The sequence below is a fragment of the Dermacentor variabilis genome, chromosome 4 (assembly GCF_050947875.1).
Source record: "Dermacentor variabilis isolate Ectoservices chromosome 4, ASM5094787v1, whole genome shotgun sequence".
Classification (NCBI taxonomy): domain Eukaryota; kingdom Metazoa; phylum Arthropoda; class Arachnida; order Ixodida; family Ixodidae; genus Dermacentor; species Dermacentor variabilis.
The window spans coordinates 97,272,146-97,285,111 of NC_134571.1; the positions used below are offsets into that span (position 1 = coordinate 97,272,146).

Below are 12,966 nucleotides of genomic sequence, written 5' to 3' on the forward strand. Positions count from 1 at the left end.
TATGATGCTTACTGTATAAAAATGCAATCTGGCAGCTGCGTAAGCAGCTCTTTAGTGTCATTGAGCAATAAAGAGTTCAAATATTTACAAGAAAATTTGTGGCACTCACGCCCGCATGCCAACGTCGAGTGATGGCTGTCTGATGATTAGCAAGTGTGATTATGATACTTGTATAAACGTGGGATTTCCTGGAGTAAATCTTAGTTGAAGTTCCGCGCCTGTCTTGTGTGTTCCTTCTTTGTCCCTTGTTTTTGTGCGGTTACATGATGCTTCATGATAATGGCTCAAAAACAATAAGCATGTGCCACAACTTTCTAGACATGTTCAAGATGCTGCTCTTAAAATCAAAATGTTTACATCATAAGGCCTATTTGTAATGACCTTGCAAGGCTTTGCATCATTACAATTTTTACTGATTAAAATGCTATTGATATGTACATTCCACCGGCAGCCAAAAGAAACATTAATAATTTAAAACACTTAATTGCCCCTATAAAGCAATGACAATGCCAGCAGCTAGGCAATACTAACATAAATGAAGAAAAGTGAATGAGCAAGTTGGTGGGACAGCATGGATCACAGACATGCAGGGAGACGCTGCTATTACTGACTGATGTTTTATACTGTGGGTGAGGTAAAACAAGAGAGACGTCGATGCCTGGTGTCCACAAATCATATTTTAACAGGGCCGCTGGCCTTCGATCTTGCAACTGCCAATTGCTTGCTCACGCACCGTCAGCGTGTTAGGCGTGTTGTCTTTTTTTGGTCGGATCACTGTGGCCCATAGCAGTGTGCTAATATACCAAGAATTCCATGAATAGGCATGCCACATGGCTCATTCATGCTAAAATTTTGCATTGGTAGCATTTCGCAATGGATTTAATTTAATATGATATTTGCGGGCATTACTTGACTGTTTCGTCCACAATAAACTCTAAGTGCATATTGTCCATAGTGACATTTGTCATAATATGCCAATTCTACTGCAACAAAACAATGGCGCCATCTATGATGGCTACTGTGACACATGGTTCAGGTTTATTGTGGACAAAATGGGGGGGGGGAGCAATGCCCAAAAATTGTATTAAACTAAACCCACCGCAATATGTTAGGAAAATTTCTGCATAAATGAGTAGGCAGTTTAACTGGAAGAGTCATGTATAGTGTACGAATGACTATCTTATATAATGAACGAGAAGAAAGGGGATCAACCGAGGGGCGCAATATTTATTAATCATAGAATAGGAATCCAGCAAACAGACACCAAGTGCAGCACAGGGGAAATTACTTTTACTTACTAACTGAATTAAAGAAGTGATAAATTAATGGAAATATAAGTGGATAACGAAAACTTGCTGCAGGTGGGAAACAATCCCACATCTTCGCATTATGCGTGCAATGCTCAACCAATTGAGCAACCGCAGCGCCGCTGTTCCATCCACTTTCTGGGGCATTTATGTATTACTATTAGAACTAACCCTGGGAGCGCTGGCCAGCGCCCCCACTCACAAGCCTTGGTGGTAGATGTGAAACATCCTTGAGCATCGCCAGTGTAATGCGAAGTTGTGGGATTGTTCCCCACCTGCGGCAAGTTGTTTTTCTATCCACTTACATTTCCATTAATTTATCATTTCTTTAATAGAATTAGTAAGTAAAAGTAATTTCCCCTGTGCTGTACTTGGTGTCTCCATTTGCTGGCTTCTTATGCTATCTTACATAATAAAGTATATATAAAATCTGTTTGCTCGTGTTTTCTTTCAATGGGGTATTCTGTTATAACGAAATCAACAATATGGAATCCGACACAGTTTGGTTATAGTGAAGCAAATTGTTGTTTGCACATGCCTCAAAATACATATTCTGGTAGCAAGAATTTTGAACGGTCAACAGCATGTTCATTTGGGCTAGTTGGTAGATCATGTAAGAAGCAGCTTTAAATACCAAAGAACCACGGGACAGAGCACGGACACAGCGCTCTGCAATGTTGTCTAAAAGCTGCTTCTTTCAAATCGTCACCAACCGACTTTTTAGACCTGCACTATTAACGTTGCACTACCACCTACCCCTAATACCTTTGTACAATGGCAATAACAAAACTTTTGGATGCAGCACAGCGTTTTGGTTATTAACCGCAAGTGTGATGCTACAAACAATGCAGACATGAATAAAGTTGCCGCAACATCGACTGGTATGAAATCGCTACTTTGATTGCTGGCTCCCAACAAAGCAGTGCTGGTTCGGCCTAGCAGCCTTACAAGTGCAGCCAGCAGAGTGGCTGATGACAAGCCTTCCCGAGAAGTTCACTGCCAATACATTCGCACTCATAGACCTTATCAGCAATCAAGCGCAAGATTAGATGTGCAGGCTAAACTAGCAGTAGTAGCAGCAGAGTACGGATCCACATGCATTCTCCTCCTTGTTTGAAATGTATCTCAGCAACGTACAGCATTTTGGCCAGTAGCATGGCTTGGTTGGACTGCAGTTGGCAAGCCAAAGTGCCGATCCCGCACAATAACACCGATCACATGGTCGCGTATTTGCAGTGATGCAGTGCTTGTGTGCTTGTGTAATTTAGTGTTCTCCTTCCCCGTATTGGCATGGCAAGATGTCAGTGGGTCATCAAAATCCACAGACCCTTTGCTGGCCTGTCGGAGGCACCCCAGTTACATTTCTGTTGCATAGATCTGATCACAATTATATTTTCTGTCGATGTCTATGTGTATGTTCATAAACAAATATCGGTTACAGCAAAGGTATTTTTGTGTACGGTACGACTTCATCATTATGAGGTTCGACCGTAATATGCATTCCTATTTTATGAACACTTGGTGCTGAAGGACTTTAATCAAGAGACCTGCGCTTCTAAGTGTTAATCACAAGCGAGAATGTGTAGGCAAGACAGCACAAAAAACAGCCAATAGCTCTCACCTCTGTGATCTCCCAAGTCACGCTTATTGTCCAGCATATGCCATAGTGCCGCACCAGTATGGCTTTCATGGCCCAGCCAAAGAAGTGTCCAAAGGCAAACACATCTATATGGGCCCACAACTTCTCCAGCGTGATGTCTGAGCAGTTCACACCATACTCCTAGACACATTTGCACAACACAGAAAATGGGTGACATAAAAAATTGCACAAGAAGCCATCTCAGGATGACTTTCCATTTTAATGCAATTAGCATTTGAGCAGTGTAGTGACACACCGTATTGATATCACCGAAACATGTCATGTATGAGGTGTGTACGCAGCCGAGCTCCTCTTTTGAGCTTTCCACTGGGCACGCTGTGCCATCTAGCAATGGAACCACAAAGTCTGCGGGTGTTGCGTGCTTGAATATATATTCAGACAAGATTGTCTGAATATATATACATGACATGGGCTCGATTCTACCCAGCATCACAGAAATTGAAAAGGATCTTCCTCTCCCACCTCACTTCCCATTTAAGAGCAGCGCATACCCAGTGGCATATACCCAATGACCAAGGTTGCTGTGAGAGAGGTTCACTGAAGAGCGGCACATCATACCCAGTGACTCAAGTTTGCATAAAAGAAGTCAGATACAGACAAACCTACATATGGCAAACTGAACAAAGTTCCCAAAGAATGCTAACCGCATTAAAACAATGAACTGTCAGCCAGCTTCCCGTGCATACAATATGTGGGTCCCAGCGAGCCAAGATGTAGGCAAAAAATAAATAAATTATAATGTTCTGCTGGAGCAGAACATTTACTTCTGTTTTGCTTGAAGTTTGCAACATGTTTCTATGGCTTGTTGGCTATAGTTATAGTAACCTCATGCGTAGCCCAATGCCAAGCAAGGCAACTGCTTCCACCACTAGCATTGGCATTGTGGTTCTGCTGCAATGGTCCCTTGTACATTTCTTGCTCTCTGTTTTGTTTAGTCTTCTTTCTAGCGTTTCTTATTTTCCTTCTGTCTTTTCGTCTTTTTTTTCTTTTTTGCAGATCAGCTTTAAACAATGTATGTATGGCCTTCTTGTTCGCACTGTTGCTGTACTTAATTGTTTATTACAAGATGACCATGCTTGTTTGCTTCTATTAAAATCACTTTTAGGTCCCATTACCTTCTGTTAATATCCCTTTGGGATCACTTGTACTGCGATGGTGTCATTCATAAAAATGAAATACACAAGCCAGTTTGCAATAACCAAAACAATAGGTTGAAAGAAATACACTTGAACTGCAGGCAGGTTTCTGCTACGCAAAAAATGAAAGCATTCATGTTTCAGCATTGCATGAGCTTGACTACAACAATCAAGCACTGGGCCACCACAATGCAACTTTCCCTGACAAAGTGATAACCAAACATTGACATGTTTGAACATCAAAATTGCAAAGGCTTATAGGTCGTGCTGTCTCACCTTTTCCAAGTCTATGGAGAAATTTTGCAGCTTTGGGTAGAACCAGTACATGACATTCTTGATTGTAGTGTAGTTTTGGAAAAGCAGGAACAGGAGGCCCATAAGGTAGAGCACACTCAGGCCTGTGAAAGATTACACGCAACACAGGTCGCTGTGACCCTGCTGGGCTTGTACACAGCATTTTAATTACAAAGCAGCCCAGCCTTGCAAGACAGCTTCAATTTACAAGGTTACGCAGGCCCACCAAACAGTCACTGATGTTTACTTCAACAGAGCACAAAATCCAACAAGGAGAAGGTAGATCAGAGGACAAATGTAACATGATATGGCACCATGTAAGGCATACAGTGGAAGCAGGAAGGTGCCATTTCAGGAATGTTCTTCCTTAGGAATTGAAAGTATAAGTTAGGAGTAGCATTATAACTTCACTGTTCTTTTCAGTGTGGCCATCTACTGGCATCTGTGGCCTTGCTTGATGCACGGAACAGCACAATGGACCTACCATCTTAATATTTTCTCTTTCCCTTTTCCTGCAATGACAACTATTATATATTAGTACCTTCCCCACTTCTAATTACACTCTGTCTGTCTTTTTTCCCTTTTCTTTCATGTAAATTATGGGTTTTTACATGCCAAAACCACTTTCTGATTATGAGGCACGCCGTAGTGGAGGACTCCGGAAATTTTGACCACTTGGGGTGCTTTAACATGCACTTAAATCTAAGTACACGGGTATTTCCGTATTCTCTTTCATGTTGTTGTTGTTGTAGTAGTAGTAGTAGTAGTAGTAGTAGTAGTAGTAGTAGTAGTAGTAGTAGTAGTAGTAGTAGTAGTAATAGTAGTAGTAGTAGTAGTAGTAGTAGCAGTAGTAGTAGTAGTAGTTGTTGTTGTTGTTGTTCGTTGTTTACTTTAAAGGAAATAAACAAAAGGAAAGTAAATTGCTGCTGACTGTGCTGTGACTGTCTAGCTACGTCTGGCGATTTAGCTAGGATAGACACTGGATCAAGCGTAAAATATGAAGTCTTCACCTTTGCCATCGTCGGTGACTTTATTAGTTCTACAACAGGGAGAAGGCTCATCCTAACAAGTCTCCATTTACCCCTCTCCTGGGCCAGCCAACTCCATCCATGGTCAAGATTGGCAAATATTATTACTCCATTTAATCATCTGCTGCCTATGACTTCCCTTCACACCAATTTTTTTCTACTACTCCAACAGATGAATGGCTATTAGTTCTATGTACCATATGACCCAACCGACTCAAAGAAAAAAAAGACAGCTAACAGTGTTGAAGTGCAATAGATCTTGTCAGGCCATCCTTCAAACATTTGGTGGCTCTCACAGAAAATGAGAATGGTGGCTAAAATAAAGGTGGCTTACCAAAGACTATCCTCCACACAGCTGGGTGTGGTCGAATGAAGGGACCTGTAAATATCAAAGACAAAAGCAAGGAGGGCATTTAGTCTTTTTAATTTTCATTGCACACACGTTTTTAATGTGCATGAGCATATGAAGTTTAACTTCACAAGCAGTGAATCCTAGAAACAATTACTAAGACAGAAAAAAAATAATGTTTATGCCCTACAGCTGAAGCATTGAAAGGTGCACTGAATGCCTGTAAAACAGACCAACACAAAATTAAATTCTTGCAAGCCTAGCCCCAGAAAATATTCAAAATAAGCAAAAAGTTTTCAATCTACAAACTCGTAATCTCTTCCTCAACAGGTAAACCTGAAGCTCGCGGAGGTTTTCTTACTAAGAGCGGGAAGAGCACCTTGTTCCAGCATTTAACAATGCTAACAGACATACAATTATGGGCCCCTAGAATCGCAGTAAAATTTATGTGGAACAAATTCCAGCAGCAACTGTCAAAAATAATTTGCAAAGTCAGTGATAGCTTTCTGTTATCCTACTGCTTTTGTGTGGAAAGGATGTGGCCTGGTGCTCTGCTTCCTTCTATGTGCGCGAAATCATCATCTGCACTAACCAATCTTGCACTTCCCACTCTCCTCCTCATCTGCTCATGCACTTCCTTCACCCTGTACTCTCCCCACACCTGAACTTCCACTCCACTATTTACTTTCCTCCTCCCCACTCTTGTTACCCTTTATTAACATGTTAGATCAACATCTGCAAAGCATAAAAACCAGGGGAAGTAGCTAAAGAAAGCTATTGCATTAATCAAGGTAACAAAACATTATGTACGGTAAGGGTTGAAGGTTTAATTAATGTGTCTGTTGGTTTTCACAGCCCTTGATGCACACACTTCATGCTCTCAACCAATGATGAGTGCAAATGCATGCTCAAACAAACATTGTTTAAGTTGAAACAATTAGCTTTTAAGTGTCAACGAAGGGAGTGCGCCATCTGTCATGATCACCATGACGTTTTGCATAAGGTGTCAAGCATTGGAAGCTTAAAATAAAATGTCGCGCTCAAGATTCCAAGAAAAATAGCATTAAACAAAGCATTTCCTTCTATAATACCTCAACAAAGCATGATCCTTATCATGTGGAACACGTGAGAACTTTCGCAATGGCCAGTGAGCACACACAACTTGCATGCAGAGTAGTATATCAGTAGAGTACCCATATCAATTGTCTTATCCTCCATGCTATGAAGCATGGCTTCAATAAGTACAAAGGGCACACACTGCAACAAGCCTTCACAAAAGGTAAACAGTTTCAGGACAGTGAGAGAACGCCATGAATGACTGAGTATGCATTTTCAGGAGAATGCTTGTATTACATTTGAAAATGTTGCAAACTGAGTCATTACATGAGGAGCAGAGGCAGAGTCCATTTCACATCATTGATCACAGACCATGTGAAATCTGTTATTAAGACAACAAACATTTTAACATGAAACAAATACAAATATAAATCAACGGCATTCTGCTTACTCATATAATATGCAATCATTTTCTGCTGAGTTGAAATTCAGTGTGGCTTAACACATTCACTGCAGCAGCGCTTTTCAAAGTCTTGATTCCTGTGTGTCATGACCCACTGGTGGGTCACTTGCGATATGCGACTGGTGCATTGTGACCCCCCCAGTGAGCCACCAGGGAGTTATGCTCCTTTTAAACATCCTCAAAGTGTAGGGAGAGGGCACCACCATGCATCAGATAAGAAGCAACAAGAATCTTTCCACTTCTTCACTGATTTCTACGTTTGCACCTCGCAAGAAAGCCCTGCACAGCCGCACAGGAAGAATAAATGTCGTGACCCACACGTGACCCATGTTTAAGGGACAAGGGCCCCAATGTACCACTCACAACCTAACAAATTAGAAACAGTGCCCATTCAGATGGCTCCAAAGGCTCTCCCAAGTTTGTCAGTCACCCTTACCATTGGGGAAGGCGAGGACACTGATGATGAGGAAGAAAAATGCCACGCAGCAGATGCCACTCCACATATTCTGTTCCAGATTTGCATCATCTCTGCGAAGCGTAAAACAAAGACAGAATAAATGCCTAAATTTCACATCTCTTTGCTACACCACCAAGAGGGATAAAAAGCTAATATGCCAAAAACTGTATTACGCCGTCCAAATAGGAAGAGAGAGTTGTTCTATACGTTGGTAAGGCTTGGTGGTGGGCTAGCTGGTTCCGATCCATAATGAACGAATAACAGCACGAGAAGACAAGGACGAGAAGGTGACACACACATGTGCTGATTTACAACTACTTTTGTTTTTGGAAGTGTACAAAATATGTAGCATACACATGACTATATGCAGTCATGTGTATGCTATATATATTTCGTACACTTCCACAAACAGAACTAGCTGTAAGTCGGCACATGTGTGTGTCAGCTTCTCGTCCCTGTCTTCTCGCGCTGTTATTCGTTCACTATGCTCTATACAGGCACAGAGCTGTCCCTTATGAGAAGCAATGTCCACAAAGAAGTAAAATGGTTCCACCAGTAGGTTTGAAGTAAGAAAAACTGATACCACTGGCAGGAATATGGATGATAAGTTAGTTTTATAGGCACTAGCAAAAATTGTACGCAGCAAATGAAACAGCACAGGCTTGTGTGATCAAACAAATACTTGATGAAAAGAATGAAAAATGAGACTTCGTACATCTCACATATCATATAAGCAAAGCATAGTTTTGATAGAATAAATGAAGTATTCTGCCCTGGGTGAAAATAAGGACAAAGATAGGGACAAGAAAGACAGCAGACTTCAGCAATTCCTTCAGCTATATACTCATTTACTGCGACAGCAACATTCTTCCAGTATGAAGACCACCATATTACTTTTGCTTGCCTGCTTTTTCCTTAATTATGATGCTCACCCACAACCGGGGACTGGACAAGAAGCCAGCGGTTATTGGGTGGTTTATTGGAGGGTGGGATGTGGTCGTATAAAAATGTATTAATTTTAAGTAAGCATTTGAAAAAGTTTAAATGACATATAATATTTACAAATTTTGTGATATTATAGAAAAAGATGCCTGAATTAGATAAACAAGTTGCGACTATCTTCTTTGCGCTGTTTGCAACGTACTTTCCTTATGGCACAGTAATGCATGTTTTGAATTCAAACTATGTGCAAAGACAGAAAGATAGACTCTCAGACTTCCCATGTCTAAGTAGACCAGGTTTATTTAATTGAAATTAGTAGCTTTACGGAACCTTTCGTTCACAGCTGTTTGGCCAAAGGCTTATGCTAATTTTTGTTGTTGAAGGCAGTTCAACATTTTACTGTTTGAATATATTTAATGCTACCGGGGATGAGGAAGTTGTGTTGAAGGTATCATACTTTTCAGGTTCCAATAGTAGTTCTGATGGCACTGCCTGGAGATTAATAAACTCTTAGGCCACAACTCCTACTACACCTGATGTCACGAGTAGTATGATGCTGTGCCACCTACAAGATTTGAGCAATTTCTTTTTCCCCGTACATCTGCAGTGCTGCTATATAGGGCACTAGGTGGTTGTAAATTCTGTGTGCCGCTGTGTAAACTATGTGGCGTTATCACTTCGACGTCAATGTCGACACTCACGCCATCGATGCTTTCAATGTTATTCTCCACCATCCACTTGAATCTCAATGTATCCTCTCTTGCGGGTATGTACCATGTTTAAGGCCGATCATCATCATCACGTACGTCTCCTTTGAGTCGCCTACACTGTTTTCACGAGCATGACAACGAGTAATTGCACACCAACACACCGCCATCTTGGAAAGAACAATTTCTCTGTGATGCACATGTCATCCTTGTCCACTACAGTATGCATGTTCAGGCCTCCAAAACACATGCACAGGCTTCGTCACTCTCACAACCTGTGTGGAGTGCAAAATCTTGCAGTAAATGCCCCACGCTGTTGTTGCACCAGAGCCCAGTGGATGGCATGCCCGATTCCAAAATGCACCAGTAATATGGGTTCGAATCTGAGTGGTGGCAGTTGTGGATAGTGTTCTTTTTCTTCGCCCTGTGGCAATGGTGAAGCTAGGGTTGACAAGGTGACCTGGCAACAGCAAAAATGGCCTTTAGGTGTTGTCAGCATAACGAAATGGACGGATGGCACGGACGGAGAAGGCAAGCCCAATTTTGAGCACTTAACTGCTGTCACAGTAAAATCAGTTTTCGGCACTGATCTCTGTCCCAATTAACAACTCAGCACTGCAGACAGTAAAAAATGCAAAGGCCTGTCCTACAGTGAGGTCTCTCCTGAGCGCACACAGGAGGCTGGCATCAGAGATGGAGAGCCCTTTTTGGATGCCAAGCAGATAGCTTCAAATTCAGCTCCCAGAGAGTGGACTGATGGTGCCACCAAGAGTCTGGATGGTAAACCACAGGAGACAATACTGGAAAGGAACCCAGGCCAAGTTCTGTATAATGGAGTTGATTAGTATGCCATCTGAAAGTCTAGTGTCAGGACTTTAGTTTTCAATGTAAAAATAATGTAATATGGGCACGAATACAGTGTTAGAGTGTTCCGTAAATAAATGCATTGAAACAATTGCATTGAATTTTGAAATTATGCCATTGCAAATTATGAAAAAAACGTGTCCTGTGTGTTTCCAGTCACATCATTATATACTTAACCTAATGAGTGCCCATGGCATGCTTCTCATCCTATCACACTGAAAAACAAGTGTGTACTCCACGTAAAAGCTTGTGTGCTCAGGTTATATGTTTTGTACACATGATAAAACAGTGCATCGACCATTCTCAACCACTGTAGACTCTGCCTACATACCCATCAGAAAAAAAAACAATTCTTACGTGTTACTTCTTTTGCATATAAGCTTATGCTGAAGGGCAACTTAGTCATGCTTGCTTAAGGTGCATCATCACAAGTGTGCACCTCTTAAGTTTGCACAACACAAAGCCGGCACAGTTGCCGCATTGCCCATGTGGTGCTGTAGAAACTGGTCAGCAGTGCCCTTCTTGATGCATTCGCCTGCTTTGGGGAAAACAGACTGGTGCATGCTCAACATATGCACAGAGCCAAGGTGTATGTATAGCTTTCAGCCATGCTGTTGTATGGATTATGGCAAGCTTCATGCGTAGTGGGCACTGTCGCATACTCTGCACTTTGCGAGGGAAGCAAACTGCTTCTCAGAGTAAATGCGTGCAGCACACCAGAAATGCTTGAGTGCAATGCGAGTGACTGAAGTCAATGAGCAAGTAAACTGTATGAAAATTTGTTTTACCTGAATGAATGAACAGTCACATTTAATAAACATAGTTGATACAATCACTGGAGATATAGGACAAGATCAGTGGTAAGCGGTTGGTCTGCAAGAGGCAGTCCATAGAACCAACTTTGGTACGTACCGACACTATGCTGCTGCTAAACAGACAGCCGAAGATATGCTTTCGGTACAAAATGTTTGGTACAAAACATGGATCACTGGTATATGAGGAATGGAGTGAAGGTAGCTCACATGCGCAAGTACAATTGAGTCGCTACAAATTATTAAAATCACTGAAACACTGCACACAGATAGGAAAAGAAATGGGGGTGCAGACACAGCGCTGTTATTTGTTTTCATTACAGTAAGCAACTAGAATGGCAAGCAACATTCCTGTTTAAAGTGAGGACATGCAAGCTTCCCAACTGCTTTCTGTTGCTCTGGTACATATGATTACAGTAGCTTAATGGAACTGTGTCAAGTCACAGAGTTCCCTTCCATACCTACTGCATGTAGCAGTATTTGCTATGCTGGCTACAAAATTTGCTTAACTGGTGAAATGCAATGTTTTGCGAGAAGAATACATTACCCTGCTGACCTTATGCACATTCCCTTATGTTCTCATTGCTGCTCACTGTTCTGCTCTTGAAGAAATTCAGAACCATTTTTCATTAATTAAGTCTTGACGGAAGCGTTCGAATGCAGAAGTTGGTAATGTCAAGCTGGTTTCTCATTTTCGTGTTGCCGTTCAGAATATATATCGAGATTTCTTTCTTTTTTATAATTTTTTATTGATTTGTTTACTTATTTGCTAGCTATATCTTTTAACATATGAATGGACACTGGGCTCTATTTAAGGTGAGTATGTGAGGCAAATCACAGTTATCAGTCGCTGATATAATTGTACGGCGAGTGCGTGCAGGAGCGAGGTAGCTGATGTTCCCAGTGATACTCCATGCGAAACTGATCGACACACAGCGCGCAGATGCCTTCGAATATGTTTTAGATAAGCAGTGCGCCCCGTAAAATGAGCGTTATGAAACGCGCAAAAACAAAATTTGGAGTATTTTTATTCTATATCTGTTTCCTTTTACGCTTTATTCGCTCTGGTGCTGTAAAATTATCTAGCTTGCTCTCCAGTTCTTTTGATGAACATACAGGTTAGCGCTGTTTCATAAGTCGCTGCCCTCTGCTGCCTTGAACAGCACCGCTTAACGACAGAGCCAGACGCGAAACGATGCGTTTTTGGCAGCATCTGCGAAATCTTACAGTTGCTGCAAAAGGCGCACATTCGCGATCACGTTGCTCGCTGATTAAAAAGACGCAACGCGCTAGTTGCGCTCCTCTGGAAGCAAAATGGCAAGAAACAACTCACCGTGTGAAGGCGAAGTACAACAGCACAATGATGGACACTGTTAACAGTGTAATTGTGTGAGGTTTGTAGAAGAAATCCAGGGAAATATCGTCAACTGTTCGCTCGTTGATAGAGCCGAAGAAGTCGGGCTTCTGACTAGCCTTTGAGACAGCACCTTTCGATGTGCCCATTGTGAATGTTCATCACACAGGTAGTATTTCTGCAAGCTGGACTAACCGGTCGCTGCTCAACCGTGACTACGTAGGTTTACAGCTGGACATAACAAGACGCAAGAAAACCCTTCAGCAAGTGATCAAACGAACTGGTGAACGCTGAATGGGCTGAATCGACTCACGCCATGCCTGAGACTGGAGGAGGGAGAGGAGAGATGTGCAGCATCCTCCTCTCGGTGGCCCCCGCAGAGAGTTCGAAAATGAAGCACAGAAATGTAAAAATTCAAGAAATTAACGTGTTTCTGTGCAAGCTTAAAAAAGTCATTGGAGTTCTTCGGAATTGTGCGGACAGTTGTGGGCGTAAAGCTTTGCGCAATCCGTGAACCTGCGCCAAAAGTCTCTGCTA

At 41.9% G+C, this 12,966-nt stretch overlaps 1 protein-coding gene across 4 annotated transcripts in view; it reads right to left on the minus strand.

Annotated features, from left to right (window-relative positions):
* The window catches only part of Pss (phosphatidylserine synthase 1 homolog l(3)77CDf), a 31,860-nt gene extending 18,958 nt beyond the window's left edge, over positions 1-12,902 (minus strand). Inside the window, exons 1-6 of one of the 4 annotated variants that reach the window (XM_075689902.1) lie at positions 12,409-12,893; positions 10,050-10,199; positions 7,730-7,821; positions 5,760-5,804; positions 4,380-4,501; positions 2,929-3,087 (exon numbers count right to left, since the gene is read on the minus strand). In XM_075689902.1, the coding sequence (XP_075546017.1) occupies positions 2,929-3,087; positions 4,380-4,501; positions 5,760-5,804; positions 7,730-7,821; positions 10,050-10,199; positions 12,409-12,578 (738 nt within the window). In that variant the 5' untranslated portion in view covers positions 12,579-12,893. Of the gene's footprint in view, positions 1-2,928; positions 3,088-4,379; positions 4,502-5,759; positions 5,805-7,729; positions 7,822-10,049; positions 10,200-12,408 lie in introns of all 4 variants that reach the window. The other 3 variants (XM_075689904.1, XM_075689905.1, XM_075689903.1) reach the window with 3 other exon arrangements.
* Positions 12,903-12,966: the final 64 nt, after the last annotated feature.